The following is a 24,511-nucleotide window of genomic DNA, read 5'->3' on the forward strand; positions in this document are numbered from 1 at the left end:
TGATGGAGCGCGGGAAAGGTAAGCGGTTGACGGTCAGTACCTTCGCCTGAGCAGCAGCGAAACCTCCCCTACCCGGTTTATGACATATTGTAAATTAATAGGCCTATTCTCCTGGAAAGGATAAACATAAAGTCGCATTTTAATTGGACATTTTAAAATTGATCCTGTGAAAATTGCCGAAAATTGACGCTGCGTCGAGTCGCATCGCCGCAGCGGGCGTATCGTCGCTGGCAGACTAGATGACTGCAGCGGGCGAACGTGCGTTATTATTTGCGATCAAGGCGGCTTCACCCCACATTATTCTACATTATCTCCGAGAATTTGCAAGGTTTAATGTGATCAACAGATATTGGTAACTCATTCTTTGTCAATGGTACTTATTGTTAAAAACATTTCAGTTGGCATTACCTGTGTTACAGGGAAAATATTGCATTGTGTTCTTCCAGTTCTTTTTAAATCATCGTCCGAAAAATAATACAATTTCTTTTCCGGCATTGAAGTTAGTTTTCGGTATTGTTGGATGTCGCGACTTTATGTTTATCCTTTCCAGGAGAATAGGCTTATTATGTTACAATGTGTCATAAACCGGGTAGGGGAGGTTTCGCTGCTGCTCAGACGAAGGTACTGACCGTCGACCGCTTACCTTTCCCGCGTTCCATCAGTATTATAGAATATAAATTAAAAAAAGAAAAGTTAGTACTTAACTTCAAACAGCTGTAAAATCAAAAATTTTCAACATATTCAACATATTACACAACTATTGAATAGACAACATATTCAAATTTGAGAAATCTACAAAAACTTACTCCAAAACGTGTCCGATTTCGCGTGGAATGACTCGAATGTTACAAAATTTGCAAATCCATTCTATGTTCCTTTGCCAATATTGCGGACTTGTTCGTACAAAACCTGATACTTTTTGGAGTAACATATTGGTGATAAAATTATCGCAGGGTAAGTTAATTAAATTTAACGCTGTATCGGAGTCCACCGACCCGACTACAGTGCGCCGCGCTATGAATTTGGAATTTTTTTAGTACAATAAATGTATTGTTATAGTGTAGGTTCTTCCAATTTATACATAGGGTACTCCAACTGAAATTGTCACCTCAACTTGTATTATTAGATGGATAAATGTAATGTGCAATAATTGTAGTCTGCAATACTGCGCGAGCAGAAATTAAGTCAATACTTTAACGTACTATATTTTTCGTCGCGTACTGCGAGAAGAACATATGTAACTCTTGCGTCTTGCAAGTAAGCATCGGTATTTTGTAGTCGAAAGAAAACGGGAGGTAGCTGGTTGGTGGCCCATAACAACCTAAAGATCGTGTACCGTCCCAAATTTTGCTTATACCTACCGATAATTGCAAGTTTAACGGGTGCCTCGTAAAACAGTAACATGGTAAACTCAAAAGCTCCCCCTCGCGGGTTTTACTACTCTTTCGAATATTCACAGGTGTCGTGGAAACGATTCAGTTAATTAGTGACAGTTGAACGTGGTGCTGTGAAGAATGTGTATAAGCTCTATCTGAACTTTCGTGTACTGCATAGACAAAACGTAAGTTTTATTCTATGAAAATAGACTTCAAAATAATAAAGGGAAAATACAGTAAAATGTGCCTTCATTGTATATTAATTAATATTTCGTTTTTTTAGTAATAAAGATGGATTGTGAAAAGTTGATTGAATTGGTTCGGCAAGAATCCGTGCTGTACGATCAAACAAACAGGAGATATATGGACACCGCCTACAAAATGCAAATTTGGAGCAGAATAGGAGCAGAGATGAACGACAGTGGTAAGTTTTCAGTTTTAAGCCCAAGTTATATAGAAGTTTTTTCTTTACATTCACGTGATCTATCACCCCTTCAAATTTTTGTAATACTATCTCAAACACCCTGTATTATACTAGATACAAACCAGTGTGTTGGATTTTGCTGAAATTTCATTATAGGGTCATTCCATGCGAAATCGCGCACGTTTCGGAGCAAGTTCTTGTAATTTGCTCAAATTTGAATATGTTGTAGTCTTTAACGATATTTAAACGTACCCCAAAGGATTTTTCAAAATTTTGAAAATTGAGAATATAGTTTGATCCTTCCCCTTGATGGACAAACTTTCAAAAAGATGGACATTTGAAATTTGGCCCTGTGAAAATTGCCGAAAGTTGATGCTGCGTCGAGTCGCACTGCCACGGCGGGCGCAGCGGGCGAACGTGCGTTATTATTTGCGATCAAGGCGGCAAATATTGGTAACTCACTCTTTGTAAATGATACTTATTAACAAATTCACATTCATTTTTGCCATGTGAAATTGCAAAAAAGTGCCATTCTGCATTAATACCAAAATCTTCGAAATGAAAGCTATGATTTAAGAAATTATATTTATGTTTTCAACAATAAGTCGAAGAGTCAGTTACCAATATTTATTGATTGCATTAAACCTTGCAAATACTCGGACATAATGTAGAATAATGTTGGGTGAAACGTTTAAATATCGTTAAAGACTACAACATATTCAAATTTGAGCAAATTACAAGAACTTGCTCCGAAACGTGCCCGATTTCGCGTGGAATGACCCTAATAGTAATATTTGTAAAATGGTGTACAAAATAAAGGGTACGCTTTTCTTGCAGGAGTAGCATGTGAAACAAGGTGGAATAATGTAAGGGACCAATATAGAAAGGCCTTGAGAAAATCGGAGGGACGAAGCGGCCAAGCTGCACGGTCTATAAAATCTTATAAATTTTCCAACAAATTGTCATTTTTAAATGACCATATGACCGAGAGGGACACCATTTGCAGTCTACCACATAGTAGGGATGTGCCCGTTGTGCAGGAAACGGTGGCAGAAGCCACCGTTGCCACAATTGAAAATACTGAGGACACAGTAGCAGAGCAGAAAACAGGAGATAAATCCGAGCCATGTTACAGTAGCGAAGAATCTACATCAAGGAGAAAAACTGATCAATCCGCATCATCAAAATTATTGGAATATTTAATAAAGAAAAATGAAACCCGGCCATCTGTATCAGACAAATTTTTCGACACAATTAAGTTAATGGTCGAAACACTTCCACCGATCAAGCAAAGCATGTTATGTAGTAAGATTTTTAATTTAGTTCAAGAATGCGAACTCACTGCACTCCGCGAGGAGGATAGAAGGATGAGAGAAGATAATTTAGGAGAAAGCTCATCCACGTGTCGAGAATTTTATAATAATTTTGACCCACAGTAATATAGGAAACAGTATATTGTTTTATATATACATATACACACACGCTGATCACACACTAGATTATATTACACATTATTAAATTTATAATATTAGATTGTATTATACATTATTGATTTATAATATTAGATTGTATTATACATTGTTGATTTATAATATTAGATTGTATTATACATTGTTGATTTATAATATTAGATTGTATTATACATTGTTGATTTATAATATTAGATTGTATTATACATTGTTGATTTATAATATTAGCTTATATAATAAGTTTTTAAATTTAGAAATAATACATAATTTTACAGATTTAAATCCTATTGTTTTGCCAGGCTACGGCTCCTTCTTCATTAAAATATTCTTTTAATATCTCCCTTACTTGAAATGTAGCCCTGGCGGAATTGCCACTTTGTAGCGGCAAATTTTGCAATGCCACATTTGTTTCTGAAGATGATGCGGATGCCGTGGGAGTGTCTACATTATTAGTGGAAATATTTTTCCCATCGTGCTTGCGAATAAAATTATGTAAAATACACGTAGACAACATAAAATAGTCAATATTTGCTGGCGAACACTCAATGCGCCGATTATAAATTCGAAATTTTTGAGATAGTATACCAAACGTATTTTCTACCACCCTTCTTGCCCGCGACAAACGATAATTATATATTACTTTCTGAGAGTCGTCCACCTGTTGTCCCGGATAGAGTCTCATCAAGTACGTTTTTATAGGGAAAGCTTCGTCTCCAACTAAAAAAAATGGAGTTCTTTTCGTCGAGTTCGGTAGCGATGTTTCTTTCGGGACATTAAAAGCTTCACGTTCCAACGCCTTTCCAAAATTGGAATGCGAAAAAATTCCACCATCGCTGTTCTTTCCGTAGGACCCTACGTCTACGGCAACAAAATTATGCCGTGCATCGACAACCGCCAATAGAACAATTGAAAATGTTTTTTTATAGTTAAAATATTGTGTCCCGGTATTTGCAAGAGCTTTTATAACAACGTGTTTCCCGTCTATCGCACCAATGCAGTTGGGAAAGTTCCACAGGTCATTAAATTCGCTGGCGATTTCCTTCCATCTTTCTCAGTGGCATTGTTTCTTGCATGAGGCACTCCACTATTGCTCTGCATGTGTCGTTCACAATAGTGTGTACCGTGCTTTGGCCGAGGCGATAGCTGAACGAAATTGTTTTGTACGAATCGCCAGTTGCTAGAAATCTAGAACAAAATTAAAACATAATATTACGTGAAGCGTAAATATTAAAAAATAAAGAATAACAGTTATTGAATAATGAATCCGAAACGGAACTTCAATAAAGTAATACAAGTACTTGGTATAAACAATCAAATTTTTTGTCCATTTAACTCACCTTAGAGTAACTGCCAATCGTTCCTGGGGGGTGATAGATAATCTCCATAGCGTATCTTTTTTCTTTATGCGGTGTTCTATGTTGGATAATAATATTTCAAATGTCCATCGTGACATTCTAAAATATTCTGCAAATTTTATTTCGTCGACGATTAATTCTTTGTACAATGTTACAAATTCACCTTCACTACTTCTTTTCTTCCATGCATCATGGACCCACTTTCTTTTTGCACTACCCTCTTCCTTTTCTTCCTCTTGCTCCTCCATAATTGTCATCAATACAATTAATTCCTCGTCGGAAAAACAAGCCTTTCTTCTCGTACACGACTCTTGAAAACTAACTATATTCCTACTCGGTCGAGAGTACTCTGAGGTATAGTTACGGGATCCACGACGCGATGGCTAAATACTCGGAAAGCCCCGGAGAGGCTCTGCGACGCCCGGCCCGGATATGTGTGACTCGACCTTAAAGGGGGAAACAAGTTGGCCACAACTCGGTCGACCAGAGCGGGGTCCATGGACTCCGCTAACGGTGGTGCCCATGGACGCAGCTTGCCTGACACCATCTTATATGGGCGTCCCCATGGGTCCGCGTCAACGGAGGACAAAAGCTCTCGCCACGCGGCCTCCTTGGCGTCCATGACGACTCGCCTAAGGCGTCTATTCGAATCCTTGTACAGGGTGTACAGGCGGGCTACGTCCACTGATTCGGCGCCCCTGCGGGACCGGGCGCGCGTGTATCGACGGCAAGCACGCATGCACGCTTCGCGATTGCGTGCTATCTCTGCACTCCACCAGTACATTGCGCCAGGCTTGTGAGCCGAGTGTGACCGAGGCATGGCTACGTTACAGATCTGCTGTGACACACCCCGAAACCACTCGACCTCCGCGTCAACGTCCGCGGGTGGCCCGATCGATACCTCGGATCAGGCCACCACATGGGCGGCCGCTCGGAGAAGGTCTCCGTCCAGTTCTCGCAGAGACCATCGCGGCGGTCGGCTCTGCGATGTGCGGCCAGAGACCCGAGGTCGCCGCACCGACCGTGCAGCGGGTGGATCCACCCTCATGGTGATATAGAGATGGTCGCTGAGGATGATCAGCTCCTGCATCACTCTCCATCCCGCGACACAGTCCCTGGCGCCAGGGGACGCCCACGTCAGGTCCACAATGGACGTCCCCTGCAGTCTAACACACGTTGGCACGGCGCCTCGGTTAACCAACCAAAGGTCGCACGCCGCCGCCCAGTCCAAGAGGACCTCGCCTCGTTAGTTAGTCCTGGGGGAACCCCACTCAGTTGAGTCAGCGTTAAAATCCCCCAGGACGATGAGCGGGCGGGGGTGGCAGCGCCTCACACACGCACCCACCCGATCCAAATGACCTTCGTACGAGGCGAGGCTGCAATTGGGCGTAATATAGACGCCAACCACCGCGAGGTCTCCCCATTCGATGGCTAGCCAGCCCGGTCCCCGTTCCGTGACTTTAACTGGGGGGGGGGGGGGGGGGGGCACGACTCGATAGGGCTCTGTGGCGACAGCCAGTGCAACGTTTCGCTTCCACAGTGTCTGGAGCCAGATATCCTGGGCGCCGCGGCAGCGGTTGAGATTTGCCTGAAGAATGAGGGCCATTATTGCAGATCCTCCTTCAGCACCTCACCCTTGAAGCCATTGGCATCATCCCTGTCCCTTTCCTTTTCTACCTCCGGAGTCGGGCCTTCTGGCGTGCCCAACATATCATCTTTTCCTGTCTCTATCTCCATGCTGGAGGGAGACGGGGGAGCCGTAGGAATAGGTAGGGGTACAGGTGCGAGAATTGCTACCGTAGACACGGGGGGAACAGGCGTTGGTGAAACTGCCCCATCCGTAGCGACATCAGCCATTTCCACAACTGTTCCTTCCTCAGAAGGTGTTTTCGTCCTCTATGCTTGTTTACCAGGAGGCAGGTCCTTGAGTTGACCGGCCCTCTTGATCGGCATAGTGAGCGTTTCTACCGCTTCCACCCTAGGCTTCGCCGCTGTGGTGACAGTAGTCCGCGTCGTATGGGACGCGTTCACAGGGGCAGTAGGCTTCGCCACTGTTTTTCCCTAGGCCGAACCCTTTTTACCGCCCTTGTTGGCTCCGGGAGTGCATTTTGCGCTACCGTAACGGTGGTTAAACGACCGCCCCAAGTCGCAACATAACGGGCATTACACCGCCTCTGCCAAACAGTTCCGGGACACATGCCCGATGTCCCCACAGCGGTAGCAGCGACCACTTTGATCTGAGCTCGCAGTGCAGCGCTGTGTTGTATGGCCTGCTTCCAGGCAGCAGTAGCACTGCAGGGGTCTACCAGAGAGAGCCCGTACTCGAACCGCGGACCAGCCTACCATCAGGCGACCGCCAGCCAGGATCTTATGTACGGCCTGTAATGGACAGCGCACCCAAACAGTGCCGAGGCTACGGGGGAGCGACGAATTTCCCCAACACGCACCTCAGTTACGTCGCAGTCGCCTTCAATGGCGATTGCTTGGCCAACCTCCGCGGAGGTGACCGAGTCGTCCAAATCAATAATTTGAAGCTCCGCAGTTTTGGTGGGCCGAGCTACCCTCACCTCCATGCCAGACAATACGGCTGTCATTGAAGCGGCCAGCTTCGATGCCTTCTGGGCGCTATCCGGCACAGGCACTTCTAACAGAAGACCGTCAGTGGCTGATCTCTTGGGACGTAACTGGCTAATCCCAAGGTCGGCCAATTTTATCGTGGACTTGGCTTTCGCCATGGCCGCGTCCAGCATCGTTTTGCCATCTCTCGCGACGTTGATGGCTACTACCACTAACCGTGGGGGTTTTGGTAGCTTCACTACTTGTTTTGTAGCAACAGTTTTATTTTTGTTGTCCATCAGGGTTTCCCTTGGCCGCGATATTCCTCTTCGCGGCGGTTGCTGGGGTCGTACTCGCCACCTGTGAGTACAGCAGTTTTTTCTCTGCTGCATTTGGATGTGATGGCTTCTTGTTCCTGGGGGTGCCTAGTTGCTTAGATCGCGTCAGTTCCAGTAAACCGGCGGGTTTTTTAGCAGCTGCTTCGAGATTGTCGTCTTTCCTCTTTTTCTTTCTTTTTCTCCTGCCATTTTCCATGTTTGTACCGCTTGAAATCTCCTCGCCGCCACTAGTGGCTGCGACACTGGAGGCGGTGGCGCAGTGTGCACGCGGCGGCGGCCGAGGTCGATTCGGGGTTGCTGTAGGCATAATGCTCTCTGCTGATTCAGACGCAACACTGTCCGTGTCGTTGAAAGACGATCGTCTCGACAACGATCTATCAGAGCGAAGCCTGATACATATGTGACGCAGACCCGTTCCCACTAGGGATGGCCAAGGGCTCACTCGTCATCAGTGCGCTACCTGTGACCAGTCCAAGGGAACGAATAATTTCTTCAACTGTAAACAGTAGTTTTCCACTTGTTGCTAAACAGTATTTAGGAGGTGTAGTCTGCACGATCGTACATATTTATTGGCATTTTACCTGCAACCAACTTTTAATTGTGAATATCGTTAGACTTATATATTTCGTCCATGCTGGACGGATGGATATTATATATATACTTTAAATTTATTTTTATTATTAGGTATTATATGTAACTTCAAAACAATGTTATAATGCGCTTACACACAATTTTAGCTAATTAAAACTGAACATTGATATGGACGGTATGTCTCTCAGCTGTGGTTTCACATTCTACTGTACTAAGCGGGTAGACTAGTCAAGTGACTTTTCGAGATTGACAGGACGATATTTGCTGTTACAGTTTCCTTACAGGAATAGCATTACCTACAGATACGTAGCTGTTTATTGAACGCGAGATCGAGCTATTCTATGATTTCAAATTCAGGATGCGGCTTAAAAAATTTCTCCCTCCATTATACATACTGTTATACGAGCAATGCGTACATGAGTTCAGCGCATCGCTATCGACTTCAACATTTGCAGAGAGTCGAGAGAGAAGGCGAATGTGAACCTTACTCTCACGCTTGAAATGCTAACATTCGATTGTTCAAATCACTGGGAAACGGCACAAGCCACGCACGATTATTTCGATTGCCCAAATGTTTTCAGTGACTCAATATATCACAAAGTCATATGAATGTAGTGATATTTAACATACAACACGTTATTTGTTTGCGTATAATGTTCATATGTGTCATATTCTAAATACCACTATGTTCATATAATTCATTGTTCACCGACATCAGTGGGATTTTTCGCAACGATAAATACTTTTGAAATTTAGAAATAAGCAGGTAATACATGTTTTAAAATTTTTTATCTAAAAGATTTAATTAAAAGAGAATGTTCTGGCGACCACCTCCTGCTTCTGTAATTGCCGCCACAATCTCGGCCGCAGCTCCTGCCGTACTTGTACCGCTCCTATGTTAGCTCTTTCATCTGTAATACTGAAAATAAACATGATTATTACATTATTTGCGATTTATAAGAGAAATATTATTAGTTAGCGTTAAATCATTCATGCATCTACGTATCTCTTATATACTTTAATAATTCCTGTGATGACGCTACCGCTTATTTGTGATCCCTAAAAACTAAAAGATGCCGCAAATCTCCCCACTGGACCGTACCACTATGCTGGTTTACGCTGCTTGTGCCTCGTTGAAAATTACTTTTCGTGTTTATACAAGTCCAATATAAAAAGTTACATACTGACAATACTCATGGTGCGTCCAGAATATTCGTTTGTTGTTGAGCACGTTCCTTCTCCTTGAGCAAATTGGATAAAAAGAGAAGGAAGAACAGCGTTAAGAATCAAGGGACGAACATAGTATCGTCTTCCTTATTTCATATTCTTGCCTGTTCGAAAGTGTCGGAGAGCATCGTCTTCACCGGCGGCCAGATCTGACTCACTGAAAGTTATAAGGTAGTTAATACAAATATAATCCATCTTTCATCGATAGAAATATATGTACAGAGTATAAAAAAAGTAATGGTCATGACTTCTAAAGGTGAAAGTAGACCTCTGGATCGGTGGACATTTCAAGAAAAAAGTTGCCGCAAAATTGTTTATAACAATGAAAAAAATTGTTACAGGTTCTTATTGCATAAATATGTTCTATAAGTCGAGTAGAAAAAAAGTGTAAAAGGAACCATGGTCCGGAAATGCGCCGTTTAGCCGCTATAAAATTGTTAACATATACGCAGGAATGAGCGTGCACGTGGCGCCACTCACACAGAGCCTAACGCGCGGTTGACGCACACGGACACATAGGGACCGGCCGCGCTGTCCATTGGCGTACGCTACAACTCAACGTCAATCAAAAAATTTCTGGAGATGATCCATCCGTTCTAAATAAATCTTTCGCATTTAGACAACTATTTTTTCTTACACCCGCAAATATTAGAAACCCTATAAAAGCTGATATTTCCAGTTTGTCGGTAGGTGTAGCGTCTCGGTCACGGTTAAACCGAGTACCAATACTCTGGATGTACTGATTCGTACAAGATATAATTATTTCTATTACTTTATTGCTAAAGAATAAAGCTCAAATTTCACCTGGCTCCTGTAGCCCTTTAACTGCACCTATTACACCTTGCTTCTGAGTAACTACATTTTTCCATCAGGTCCTTGCCATTCGAGATGGTACAACTTTCTTCCACTTTGTTATATTGCACTTGCCAATATCTAGAGACTCGGTAGCGTCTCGAGGCCAAGTACACGAAGAAGAACACCCTGTATATATATGTCAACTGTCGCTGCTGTGTATCTTTACTCGAAAATCGGCAATTACAACCTTACCTGAAACCTATTTCATTAATATCTAATCACACGGGCAATATTCTCTAAACTTAAAAGTGATGGGATGTTGGAATTTAAGAAAGGGATGACATGCGTGCATTTGTATAAACGTGGAACTTTATTGAACCTTTTTGATAGTAACGTGTTCTGTATTACAGGCAGTCACACACACATACACACACGGATCATACACAAACGACCATAGGTCATTCATAGTATAGACGTTAATTCATTATACATGAAGTATATAGAACTAAGATTATACTCTCTAACAAAAAGCATTTTTTTTATGTAAACCGCATCTGAGCTTTCCAACAAGACAAAATTTAATAAAATCAGTCAACCTATGACAGAGATATCGTAATATCATGTCATGGATCAGTCGAAAATTGTATGATTTTTCTTCTGATTCTTATTCTTCAGGCAAATTTTCGTCAACATAATACGTACACGCGTTACACGCACACATTCAGCCAAAAGGAAGTAAACATAATGTTGTGTTCGTCGACTCTCGGGATCATTCTACTAGGCTCGGCGGCCGTCATTGGAAAGAGAACCTGCTAAGTGTCGAATGACATTTCGGACGCACCGGCAGGGAGGTTATCTGTAAGAGAAAGTTATAGAACGGAGAAGCATCTTCATTCGCACAAGGTTCTCAAAAATTTGTGCTATGCTTGTGCGAAGTATGTTGTAACAAATTCCAGGCAGAATTCTCATTTAAAACATTATCATTTCATTGTTCTAACTGCTTTCAGTTCGTAATTAACTAGTTGATAAATTTCTTTTCTATAATGGAATAGAAATTTCAAATATTGATATAATAAATATTCGAAGAAAAATTACGATACAAATGTATGGTTATTACAACAAATATAATTATACAAGTACTGCTATCAGTATAAATTGTGTAGTACATCTTGCACTACCCAAGATGTTAAAAAAAGCATTTGAATTTCGAGACATAATAAAACATAATTTTACAGGATCGATAAATCTGACAGATCCTTGCAACAATTGTGATAGTTCAAATACAAACATAATGAAGAAAGTCAGTATAACTGCTTCCAAACAAATTCTCATTGCAAAATTAGTTTTGTTCCATCACAATAGTAGTGGAACAACAAAAGTGGAAACTTTCTACATCAAAGCAATACCTACTACTAAAATACAAATGGGAGATCACTGTTGTAACGTCCCTAAAGCGATGCTACGTTATCCATAGAAGAGCGGCTTTCCGATGGACGAAAAGTGGGGTTCGTGTGGCGTGCAGTTAAGGAGTTAAAATCCAAAGCTTAGATCTTTCTTAACAATAATTTGTTCAGTAAAACCCTATTCTAATTCTAACGTAAATACAATACTAATGCCTATTCTAATTCGTTAAATATTTATAAGAACAAATTAGGTTAATTATCATGCACAGACGAGGTTATGTTAATCGTAATCGTTACGCGATATACTTCTATCATTTATCTCGATAACGCGAGAGTTAGGTTATGTGTCTATGCTTAAAATTCGTGAACAGAAGTTAGGTTATGTGTCTACGCTTTTACATTCGTGAACAAGAGTAATTATGCTGTTATTAATTATTAATCCGTATTAATTGCGGTAGAGGATCCTCTATATTAGACGATACGCAGTGTAAGTGTGTGTGTGTGTGTGCAATAGATCTTGTCTCGTATGCCCTGGTCGCTGCCAAAGTTATAGGTGGCTGTAACCTCAGAGCGGTCTCAAGGTTTCATGAAACATATAATCTTTGCTTGATTGCCTAAGCATCCGTAAGCCTTTCGTTATCTTTTCTACATCAGTCGCTACCTTGGAGAAAAGACTCTTCAGGAGCGGTCTTAGAAATGCGACCGACTAGGAATGGCTTCTAGCGCTTGTTGGCAGGCGATTCGTCTGCTTACGGCAAGCACGAGCACTATATTAAAGGAGCATCGATTACTATTTGGTAGAACGGTCGCTACCCCTAAAGGAGCGGTCTCGATCTCACTGGACGAGTATCTCAGCTGCCTCCCAGATCTTCGTCTATTCGGAACCCGATGTCAGAGAGAAGTGTCTCCTGCTGCTTTCGCAGCTCCTTATATACCCGCCAGTCGGAGTTCGTACATGCGCAGTTGTTCTAATTCTAATGGCGCTCTTATTCTAATAGTGACTGTTTTAATATGAAAACGTACGAAATATGTTATACTTATATGAGAATGTAATTAAAATCTATAGTATATAACGTGTGTCGTAATACAAAAATATCTATTAATAATTGAATGAACAGAATACGCGCTTATATACAATAATAAGAATGAAATAGAAAGAGATAGACATATTTACACTAAGATGGAGAGAGACAGCGATAGTAGAGAGAGATAGAGTGAAATAGGAAGAGACAGAGGCAGAGTCGTGGGGCGTTACACATCCTTCATTTATGTTGTGTCTATTATATCATAACTCAAATATTTTGCTATGAATATTCTGATTCCTCCTTCCCTCCTACTGTTTCTATCTTTTCAAATTTGATTAATGTTGCTTCCCTTATGCACCGCAATTTAGGAGTCTATCGGGGTTGTAAGGCCCAATACGTTTGATCCTGGCGATGCACGGGATGCTGGATGACTCAATCGGCTTGATTGAGATCCTCATGGAAAGTGGCAGGTCGTGGATGGGAGAATCAATTGGTTAACGAATAACAACGATTTAATTACACTTCTACAGATCACGTCGCGTGTTTGAGTATTCGTGTCACGAATGAATGGTGAATGTCTCGTGTCTGATTGATGTCGGAATAGTGTCTCTCTAGTGTCTCAATAATGTCTCTTATATACTGAATTTTGTTGGCATCGGTCGACCAATCAGGAGCTTGACTAATTTCTATTGGTGCGGGGCTGCTTACATTTTCCGCAGCTAAAAATGGTGGTCAGGGAATTCGCGATCGGTGGAAAAACCCTGACCTAACGGTACGGAACGCGCGGTGTCCTGCGTTTATTGGGGGTGGTCATAAACGCGACGCAGAGTCGAAAGGTGTTCGTTTAGAAAATAATTGCTAAACTTCGATTCTAAGCCGAAACAGATGTGGTGTTTAACTAAAACATGGTCCGATGGTGCGGGTTTTATAATGCTCTTATAAGTCTAGAAATCGGTGTACTTTCAACAAAGTCCTTAGGACTGAACATGCCGCCCCCCTTGAACTATTTATAGTTCAATGTGAGTCCGAGTGATATATGTATCATGCATGGTACAAACTAGTGGGTGATAGTGTAATGTGAATTCTCAGACTTAATATTACGCGGTAGTATGAAGATAAGTTAGTGTTACAGTTTTAACTTAATAACTACGTCGATATAAGAAAACAAAAAATGGCTAAGCTAGTGTCGCACTCTTATTCATACAGTGGCAGGGGTGCTACTCGTTTAACGCAACGTTTATATTCCCCTCTGGATGTCTTGATGGTAATGACACGGACCACTCCGTCGTCACCTGGATGAACTGCCGTGACACGTCCAAGAGGCCAACACATGGGTGGCACATTATCTTCCTTCAGGATGACTAGGCTGCCGATTGGAAACTGAGGAGCCTTTCCTGCATGCCATTTTGCTCGTACTGTTTGCTCCTGTAAATAGTCTTTCACCCATCGATTCCAGAAATGTCTACGCAATTGCTGTACATGTTGCCAGGAAGACAACCGTCCGGTTGGGACTGCAGATAAATCGTGGTCTGGCATACTCGTCAAATTTTCGCCAATGAGGAAATGACCTGGAGTGAGAGCGTGGAGATCGTTGGGATCGGAAGAAAGCGGAGTGATAGGACGGGAATTTAAGATAGCTTCTATTTGATTGATGACAGTCAACAATGACTCGTAAGAGAGTAGAGTATCACCGATTACTCGTGTTAGGTGGTGTTTTGTCCGTCGTACGGCAGCTTCCCATAATCCGCCAAAATGTGGAGATCTGCGAGGAATCGTATGCCAACTAATGCTATCGTTGGTTAATCTCGCGGTAATTGTATCGTTCGTGTTTTGTGAATTCAGAAACGCGTATAATTCCTTAATTTCACGTTTTGCGCCTATAAAATTTGTTGCATTGTCGGAATAAATATCGGTAGGCAGACCCCGTCGGGAAAAGAATCGACGAAGAGTTGAAATGAACGCGTCTGTTGTTAGATCGCTAACAATTTCAATGTGGACCGCCTTTGTCGTGAAGCAGACAAAGATGGCTAAATATACTTTGATTTTGTTGCGGTTCCTGTGGAGCTTTTCTTTTGTGAATAGTGGACCACAGAAATCTACACCGGTTTGCATGAACGGTCGCGAATACGTTACACGACTGGCTGGTAAGTCACTCATTTTGTATTTACTGGCAGGCGGATTGGCTCGATAACAACGGATACACTTGTGTAAGATATGCCTGATAAGGGTTTTCCCTTGCGGTATCCAAAATTTTTGGCGTACTGCATTAAGCGTGGCTTGAATTCCTGCATGGAACTGTTTCTCGTGTTGTTCGAGAATAATTAATTTTGCAATATGGCTACCCTTAGGTACTAATATTGGATGTCGCGTGTCGTAACGTACGTTCGCGCGAGATAATCGCCCACCCACTCTAAGCAATCCGTCGTTATCTAGGAAAGGGTTTAAAGGCGCTGTTTTCCCGGTTGGTGTACCTGCATTCTTTAACGCGTGAATTTCGTGATGGAATTCGCTTAATTGGACAACTTGCACGATGCAACGCTCGGCCCGGTGAATTTCGATTACGGATAAATTTCCTTTGTTGGCTTCCTTGCGTGAACTATTGTATCGAAATCGTAGTATGTATGCGACTATGCGCTTGAGTTTACTGTATGAAGAAAATCTTTCAAATATCTCTTCATTGATAGTGTGTGAGGATAGAGTGACGACCGGTCGCGTTTCGGGTATGTCGATCGGCTCTAAAACAGACTCCGGCCATTGGGAATCATCGTTTCTTAACCAGGGCGGTCCGTGAAACCACAGGTCATTGTGTAACAATTCTTGAGTTGTCAAACCGCGGGATACCAGGTCGGCTGGGTTGTCTAATGACGGGACGTGACGCCATTCTATGTTGTTTGATATGTTTTGAATGTCAGTTATCCGATGCGCTACAAAGGTTTTTAATGTGTGAGATGGAGTTTTTATCCAATGCAACGTAATCGTTGAGTCAGACCAAAAGGTGATTTTTTCAAACGAGATTCGACGTAATGATTGGACCGTGGTTTGATATAATTGACATAATAAATGTGCAGCACATAGCTCGAGACGAGGTAACGTTATCGTTTTTAGAGGAGCCACGCGAGATTTTGCCGAAATTAGCTGTGTATCTACGGTACGGTTCTGATCTACGGAACGCATATATAAACACGCACCGTATGCCTGTTCGCTTGCATCACAGAAGCCATGCAATTGTAATTTCACATGGCCCTTTAATGCCAGCGGTCTTGAAACTGAGATTTTATTTATTAATTCTAGTTCCCTGCAGAAGCTAGTCCATTTAGTGTGAATGTCGATTGGAACTGATTCATCCCAATTTAATTGTAATTTCCATATGTGCTGTAGCAAGACCTTTGCCCGGATGATTATGGGACCTAACAGTCCGAGAGGATCGAAAAGTGAGGCTGTTAATGAGAGAATGTTCCGTTTCGTGACGCGCGCTTTATGGTCGATGTGTTTAATACTATACGTGATTTTATCGTGTCGTGGGTTCCAATCTATACCGAGCGTCTTTATTGTGTTGTTTAAGTCGAGTCGTAAATGTGTAGCGTCTGTGCAGTCGTCCAATGTGTCAACCAGTGATTGATCATTGGAGGCCCACTGTCTTAATTTGAAACCACCCTTTTCGCATACCTGAGTCAATTCGTCGCGAATTAATTTGACTTCTTCTCGCGAGTTCGCGCCTGTCAACAGATCATCTACATAAAAATCTTCGCGTAAGGTTCGCGCGGCATGTGGGAATTGCTTTCCCTCGTCTATGGCAAGTTGCTGCAAAGTGCGTATGGCTAAAAACGGAGCGGCGGAAGTGCCGTATGTGACTGTATTGAGAGTGTATGTTTGAATGGGATCGTTAGTGTTGGTTCGCCATAGTATTTTTTGATATTTACGGTCATCAGGATGAACCCACACTTGACGGTACATTTTCTCTATGTCTGCGGTTAACACATAGGAATGGGATCGAAAGCGAATAAGCAAAGCGTATAATGTTTCTTGTATTGTTGGGCCAGCTAGCAGATGCTCATTAAGAGATGTTCCCGTTGAGGTTTTGGCGGACGCGTCGAATACTACCCGTAATTTTGTTGTTAAACTCGATTGTTTAATGATCGCGTGGTGAGGTAAATAATATCCGTCGTCCGTTGAAGAGTTCTCGATCAGCGTCATGTGTCCTAACCGAAGATATTCGTTTAAGAATTCAAGATATTGAACTTTGAGATCCACGTTTTTCGAGAAATTTCGTTCTAAAGAACAGAACCGTCGTTTCGCCATTGAATAGGGTTCCCCGAGCGCTGGTACGTTATCCTTTATAGGTAACCGAACTACGTAACGTCCAGTCTGCGCGTCGCGTGTGGTGTTCAAGACAAAGTGCTGTTCTGCCTTGCGTTCTCCGACAGAATATATTGCCTTGTGATACGGTTCCTCTAATTCCCAAATTTTCGCGAGTTGATCGTGAATACTTTCTTTTGCTAAATTACAACGTACGGGGTGTGTAGATTGAAGTGCGGTGACTCTACCTGCAAGAATCCATCCGAATTGCGTCTTCTGCAGCGCGATCGCGTTGTGATTTAACCTAATTTGTCCTACGCATAATAATTGTAAAAATAGTTCTCCACCTATTAAACCGTCTATTTCTGCAGGAATGTTGAATGTTGAATTGAAAGTTCTTCTATTGCAATAATTCGAGACGGTAACATTTCTGTAATGTGTTCAATTACTAAAAACGTGGCGTCGGTCCGGAATTTATTGATGCGCGATCGAATTGTAGTGGTAACAGAATGCTTTATGTTAGTCGTACCCCGGTTAATGCCTATTACTGGGATATTTATCCTTTTACGTGGTAATCCTAAACGTAATGCGGTGCGTTCACTTAAAAAGTGTGATTGGGAACCTGAATCTATTAACATTCGACACGGTTGAAGTTGACCCTTATTATCCACGATATGGACAATAGCGGTTGACAGTATAGTTTCTGACTTGATGTTCGCGCTCAGAACCGATGCGTTTACCCGAGTCGAGGTCTGCTCCTCAATATTCGGTTCTTTATGTAACAATGTATGGTGACGTCCATTACATTGTTTGCATGAACCCGAGCGACAGTTTTTGGCTGAATGGTTCGGGCGTAAGCAATTTATGCATAAACCAGCGTTTTTTACCAATTCCAGCCGTTGATTGACCGTGATATTTTTAAACTTTGTGCAGTTTGAGGTGAAATGATTGTCCTTGCACAAATTGCAGTGGACATCCATTGTGGCGTACGCGAAATTTGTCTTAGCACTTGGCTTTGAGAATCCATGTGCTTTGACTTCTGGCCTATGGTGTGACGCGGTCGCCACTTTATTAGATCGTTCACGCGTGTATTCTAATAATTTTCGATGATCGTGTAGAAATTCAAGCAATTCTGTCATGGTCGGCAGAACGCTTCCGTGAGTCCGTTCTTTCCACTTCAATCGCGTCGGTTCGTCAAGTTTTGATGTTATAGCGTAAATCGGAAATGCTTCTAAAAATGGTTTGTTTAATGCCTCTAACGCGCGATAATGTTTTGTAGCTTGATCCACTAAATCACCTAAGGAGCCAACATTGGACCGCGATTGAGTAGGTAATTCAAAAATTGCCTGAATCCGGTTGTTAATAATGATTGAGGGGTCGTTATAATAAGTATCCAGAATCTTCCATGCGACTGAATAATTCGCTGATGTGGTTTCGAGTGATTCTATTTTCTCCGCTGCCTTTCCGGTTAAGCATGATCGGAGATAGATAAGTTTTTGAGTATCACGGAAACTGGGATTTTCGTGTACTGCGGAGCGAAACGCGTCGGAGAATCCCGGCCATGCTTCATAAGAACCACTAAATTTTGGTAAATGCATGGTCGGTAATTTTACGTGTAAGTCGGACGAAACGGTTAACGGTGATTGTGATATGGGTAGTGCATTATTACTGCTTGGCGCGGCCATCGAATCGGTAGGGGCAGAATCGTGCGCGGATTGCAACATCATCGGCTGTGGTTGTGTTACGGCTTGCGATTTTTCCAGCGATTCTATGAGTAATTGTGAGCGTGTAATATATCTAAGATAAGTTTCTTCGAATTCATCCCGTTCGTTGAGACGTTGTTCATGCATGTCGTCCGACGCGAGCATTTCGAGCGAATTTTGAATTGTTTCAAACGTTTGAAAGTCGTGATCCATTTTTTCGCGACGTATGCGCAACCCAGGTACACCCCCGTCGTTTATGGCATTGAATTCATCAATGTACTTCGTAAACTTCGTTAGTTTACTTTTCATCGCGGCACGTTTCCTAATCAGGTCTCTTTCGATTATTGCGTCTCCCTCACAAGCCATGGTTGTTAAGGAATGGTAAATAGAACCACGGAAAGGATAGCGCGTTTAACGAGTATGAAAGACTCACCGTTCTACAGTACCACCGGGTGAAGTCTAGTTCTGCTTCTGCGTGAAGTCCTCTGGTCAGCTGTACGACGATGACCTGGATGCTGCGTGAGATTGCCTTTGGTCAGCTATGCGAAGGTGACTTGACGGCTGTGTGTTCCGTGATGTTTCCTTTGGTCAGCTACGTGAAGGTGACCTGGATGCTGCTTGTCAGTATCCCCGTGTTGGAAGTTCCAACCTCTTGCTGATCTGCTGCCGTGGCGACGTGATGTAGTGATGTCCAAGGGTGATGCACTGCCTGCCCAGCCGAATCTACCCTTGATGTCGTGATTGAATTGGACCCAAGTTTTCCACAGGCACTGAATCCGGCTCGAAGGACCAAAATGTTGCGTCCCTTATGCACCGCAATTTAGGAGTCTATCGGGGTTGTAAGGCCCAATACGTTTGATCCTGGCGATGCACGGGATGCTGGATGACTCAATCGGCTTGATTGAGATCCTCATGGAAAGTGGCAGGTCGTGGATGAGAGAATCAATTGGTTAACGAATCACAACGATTTAATTACACTTCTACAGATCACGTCGCGTGTTTGAGTATTCGTGTCACGAATGAATGGTGAATGTCTCGTGTCTGATTGATGTCGGAATAGTGTCTCTCTAGTGTCTCAATAATGTCTCTTATATACTGAATTTTGTTGGCATCGGTCGACCAATCAGGAGCTTGACTAATTTCTATTGGTGCGGGGCTGCTTACATTTTCCGCAGCTAAAAATGGTGGTCAGGGAATTCGCGATCGGTGGAAAAACCCTGACCTAACGGTACGGAACGCGCGGTGTCCTGCGTTTATTGGGGGTGGTCATAAACGCGACGCAGAGTCGAAAGGTGTTCGTTTAGAAAATAATTGCTAAACTTCGATTCTAAGCCGAAACAGATGTGGTGTTTAACTAAAACATGGTCCGATGGTGCGGGTTTTATAATGCTCTTATAAGTCTAGAAATCGGTGTACTTTCAACAAAGTCCTTAGGACTGAACAATTAAAATCGGATAGTTCTAAACTGTCTGTCTCTGTGAGCCATATTTCCATGCATTATATCTGCATTATTGGCTAACTGTTACGAATTTAATACTGTTCTAGGGAACATATCCACCAACTCAGGTTTGCACCAACACAAATAAATGTATTTCAATAATTATAATAAAATAATGATATCACATTGCACTTAATTACATAATATTAAAAGTAAGGTAATATAAAATAACGAATGCAATTTCACATGCAACCTCATGGCGCAACAACCTTGTATCACTTGAAGTTGGTCAAGTATGAAAAAACATACAAACTTGTAGGTACACGCCTTTAAACATGCACACAAAATAATTAATCCTCAACACTAACTCTTCTAATTCTGATCTCTTCCTCTTGATGCTTCTACAATTCCAGACTAACACTTTTAATGTCTGAGTGTGTGTCTGTTTTAATGTCTGTCTATTAATTGTTTACTGTTCATAGTGTTAAAATCTCTAATAACTTTATTATATACTGGTTTGAATGTTATTGCTTTAAGATATATACTTCTTGATTAGAAGTATTTTCGATTCTTAGCTGAACTTCTTTATCTTCCATTGTTTTTTCTACTACTGTTTAAAAGTGGAGCTATAATGAGCTTTTACCTTGTCCGCGACAACAATTGTTCTTAGCATACGTGACCTACCGAAGGTGTCTTCGGTAGAAAATTCCGTTGCGCTTATAACAGACACGGTAAAAGCGACGTATGACTCTTTTCGGTTATTACAGTTGAAGTTGCTCGAGCGAACGATTTTGTATCAACTGTTCAATTTCAGGCCTGACGTCGAGTGGGGATGTTAGAGCCCCTGAGAGAAAGAGAGTGAGCGAGAGAGAGAACAAGTAATAGAATAGAAACAGAGAAATTTAAAGACAGCAAGCGCCGCATAGCGGCTAATTAGTATTTCGCGCTTGCGCGAGATGCCTGCCGATTTTCAGCAGTCATTCTACGAAGATCCTCTATTGAGTACACCTCAGTGAGTGCTCTTTGGTTACCAAATCGAGGTTTCATAGCCGATAATAGACGCTCAATTCTCTGTCTCTAGCGATCTGCATATTTGTTCTGAGTGAAACACGTATTTTGCGTGCCTCAGATAAAGCACCTCGTGCTATAAAGAGACACGGGTTTTCGTGGCAAGCCCGAAAAAATCACTTTGATTCCTGGCGATTGTTATTCGGAATGAGAACATCAAGGATCAGTCATTGGATGACTACTGGTTAGCGGCGTGCTCACAAGGTACACACTAGTGAGGCAGGTTTTACTCCTCCGTCGTATTGCTCTACTGTCCCGTCCAGACAAAACCCCTGCATGACGAATAGATGCACACGAATGGAGTGGACGCTGTGTTATAGGGCATAGTCGAGATACGTTGCCGTTATCAGCCACCGGGACTAGCCCAGCTAGTAAACGTGGTTTTCCCGTCTCACGAAGCACAGTTTTCACTGAGCTTCGTTCGAGGAAATCCGCCTAACAGGATACAGAGCGCAGAGAAGAGGCCACCTCTTCTCTTTACGCTCGCTAGACGACAGTTATTCATTGCGAAGAACTATGGGTAATACAGTCCACTGCACTACCTTGCCCTGTGCAGCGAGGTATCGCGTCCTCCTCCCAAAAGGTACGACTGCTCGTTGCCTGGAGTCGGCTTAGACGTATCTAGTGCGAGTTACTCGTATTTAGACGGCGCATTTCCGCCGATTTTTGTTCTAGGTATTAGAGACGTTAAGACGTCCAATGGACCAGATGCCACACCCAGGAGGCTCGGTTTGGTTGTTCGAGTCGAGTAAAGCTTGAGTCGTTCTTTCCGAGTAATCTGACACATTTACATGTATAGTTACTAGACAAATAAAATTTAAGTGTTAGGCAGCCATAAATATATTGTAATATTACTGAAATTGAAACTTCTCACTAATATTACTCAAGCTGAAACTGATACCTTGGGGATGTTCATAAATAAGAAGATGAGCGAGAATTTGACAAAGTTTCTATATGAGGAAATTCTATGTACGGGGAAGGTTATGTAGGAGACTTGCAGAGTTAATCGTCTTTTGTGTGAAATTTAACTTCTCGGATAATGTTTCCGATACTATTTAGGATATCTAGGAGGGGTGTCAAGAGTGGTTTACAAATTGCATGCGAGGAAATTACGTGGTTGAACAAAAAATCGGAAACTAACTTCCGTATGAAACATCTTACTAATAGGGAACATCTTATTGATTTCAGTGACTTTGAAATATGCTGTCAGGTTTAGTTGATTAATGTAAATTGTGTGGTCAATACACATAGTTAGGTAAAATTCCGCACACAGTTTATATTAGTAATTTTGATTGCCACATTAATGGTTCGAGTTTGGTGCGTGAAAAGGAGAATACGCTGAAATTGCAATTTCAACGGTTAGATGAGAAGAAATATGCTTATCGGTTCGCTTTTGTTCTTTACGAGTGTAAGAAATTGTGAAGGAATAAGATGAACCAGTTATAGCGACAAGATATTAATTTTGAGACTTGCGCCATGTCAAAACTTTTAATTAACAAAATATTCCAATTTTATCCCGAACAGCGGACAGTGATGCACTCGTGTGTGTACCGCCAATAAATACCGCATCGAGTCATGTGTAACCAAGCATTCGCTGGTCAAGAATTAATTTACTGTCGTTTATGCTTGATACCAAATAGTTACTCTAAATATGATAATTAAGTATAAGTTATTGATAAGATATATAACGTTATTATAATATATTTGTAATGATTAGGGTATCAGGTGACCTAAATAGAAAGATGAGCACGTAGTATTGCAATGTGCCGGGACAAAATGTCTTCCAGTGACGTCATCGAATAGAAGAGTGGGGGTACAGCACAGTATTTAAGGGGGTACGATCAGATATGTCAGAGCGGCGACATTACCGACAAAATTAGGCAAAAACAGGGGTTTACGGCCTGACACTTTTCGTCCTTATATGAGATGATTTTAAACTGGGAATGGATTCATTCGAAAGAAAACAGTTCAATGCAGCGCAGTCAACTCGCGATTTAACGAAATTCTACCGATATTTAGTAATACGAGTATTGTAAAGTAGAGCAAAAATCTACCATTGACAGCTATGGAAATTTAAGCATTTTTATGTAATTTAGATAGTGTTTTGAACGAAATCGCGAGTTGACTGCGCTGTGTTGTACTTTTTTCTATCGAATGAACCCTTTCCCAGTTCAAAATGTTGTCATATAAGGACTAAAAGTATCAGGCCGTAAAACCATACAACAGTATTGCTTTTGGCTGGGTTATCGATAAAACAGATTAAAAACTGTGACAAATTTAGTTGAGCATTTGCAAACCAGGCGACGCCTAATTTGAAAGGCTGCCGATGTGGTATCGGAATCTGTGATACCCAAATTAAGGGGGTACGATCAGATATGTCAGGGCGGTGACATTACCGACAAAATTAGGCAAAAACAGAGGTTTACGCGCTGACGCTTTACGTCCTTATATTGAAAGATTTTGAGATGGAAAAGGACTCATTCGATAGAGGAAGCTTCAATCTAGCCCGCGCTGGTCATTATATAATCAGGTTCTGTTGATGTTCAGTAATATGAGTATTCAAAGTAAAGCAAAAATCGACAAATTCAGAGCTATGAAATCTAAGCATTTTTAGCTAATTTAGAGATTGTTCTGAGCGAAATCATGACCAGCGCGGGCTAGATTGAACCTTCCTCTATCGAATGAGTAATGTAAGACCACCTTTTCGCTGTATTACATCTACTAAGCGATTAGGAATTGATTTAAACAGTTTTTTAATATGTTTTTGTCTTAAAAGACTCCAATTTGTAACGATACTTTGTTTTAATTCCGTTACGTCTTTGTATTGTTTTCCATTCTCGTAAACGTTTCTTGAAAGTTCTGCCCATATATGTTCTATAATATTAAGGTCGGATGAACGGGCCGGCCACTCGAGGCATGTCACATTCTTAGAAATAAAATAAGCTTTAACAAGTCTTACAGTATGTATTGCAGCATTATCCTGTTGAAAAATAAACATACTGCCTGCAATACGAGTCGCGTGCTTATTTAGTTGATCATCTATTAATTCAATATATTTTTTGCTATTTACACGGCCTGATAAAAAATTTATGTCAGTTTTTCCCCGATATCCTATACCGGCCCACACCATGACACTTCCGCCACCCATTTGTCGACGGCTTAAATATTGTTCTTCTTTCCGTAGATCGTGGAAATAATAATTCCAGCCATCAGGACCGTCCAAATTAAATTTCTTTTCGTCACTAAATATCACATTTCTCCACTTTTTTTTCCACAAAACATGCTCGCGAGCAAACTTTAAACGGGCTTCCTTATGTTGCTCACTTAGAGGAGGTTTTCTTTTCAATTTTTTTCGTTTAATTTGTTTACTGCTTTGGAGAATACGTTGCACAGTTCTTACGTTAGCTGAAACACCTGCTTCTTCAGCAATTTTTCTTGCAGTTCCCT

At 41.8% G+C, this 24,511-nt stretch overlaps 2 protein-coding genes and 1 long non-coding RNA gene across 4 annotated transcripts in view; all 3 read left to right on the forward strand.

The window, feature by feature from the left end:
• Positions 1 to 24,511, forward strand: part of Dpp10 (Dipeptidyl peptidase 10) — a 289,344-nt gene that overhangs the window by 77,095 nt on the left and 187,738 nt on the right. The gene's annotated exons all lie outside the window — the stretch shown is intronic.
• On the forward strand, positions 1,766 to 3,255 carry LOC143187544 (uncharacterized). The gene is made up of 2 exons (XM_076391768.1): positions 1,766 to 1,800; positions 2,638 to 3,255. Exons 1-2 carry the CDS (start codon positions 1,788 to 1,790, stop codon positions 3,237 to 3,239), a joined length of 615 nt encoding a protein of 204 aa, XP_076247883.1. The 5' UTR covers positions 1,766 to 1,787; the 3' UTR covers positions 3,240 to 3,255.
• LOC143187515 (uncharacterized) lies at positions 20,872 to 21,845 on the forward strand. The gene is made up of 4 exons (XR_013003212.1): positions 20,872 to 21,008; positions 21,078 to 21,268; positions 21,385 to 21,647; positions 21,740 to 21,845. It is a non-coding gene; the product is annotated as an uncharacterized LOC143187515 (long non-coding RNA).

This window comes from Calliopsis andreniformis, unplaced genomic scaffold (assembly GCF_051401765.1).
Source record: "Calliopsis andreniformis isolate RMS-2024a unplaced genomic scaffold, iyCalAndr_principal scaffold0048, whole genome shotgun sequence".
Taxonomy (NCBI): Eukaryota; Metazoa; Arthropoda; class Insecta; order Hymenoptera; family Andrenidae; genus Calliopsis; species Calliopsis andreniformis.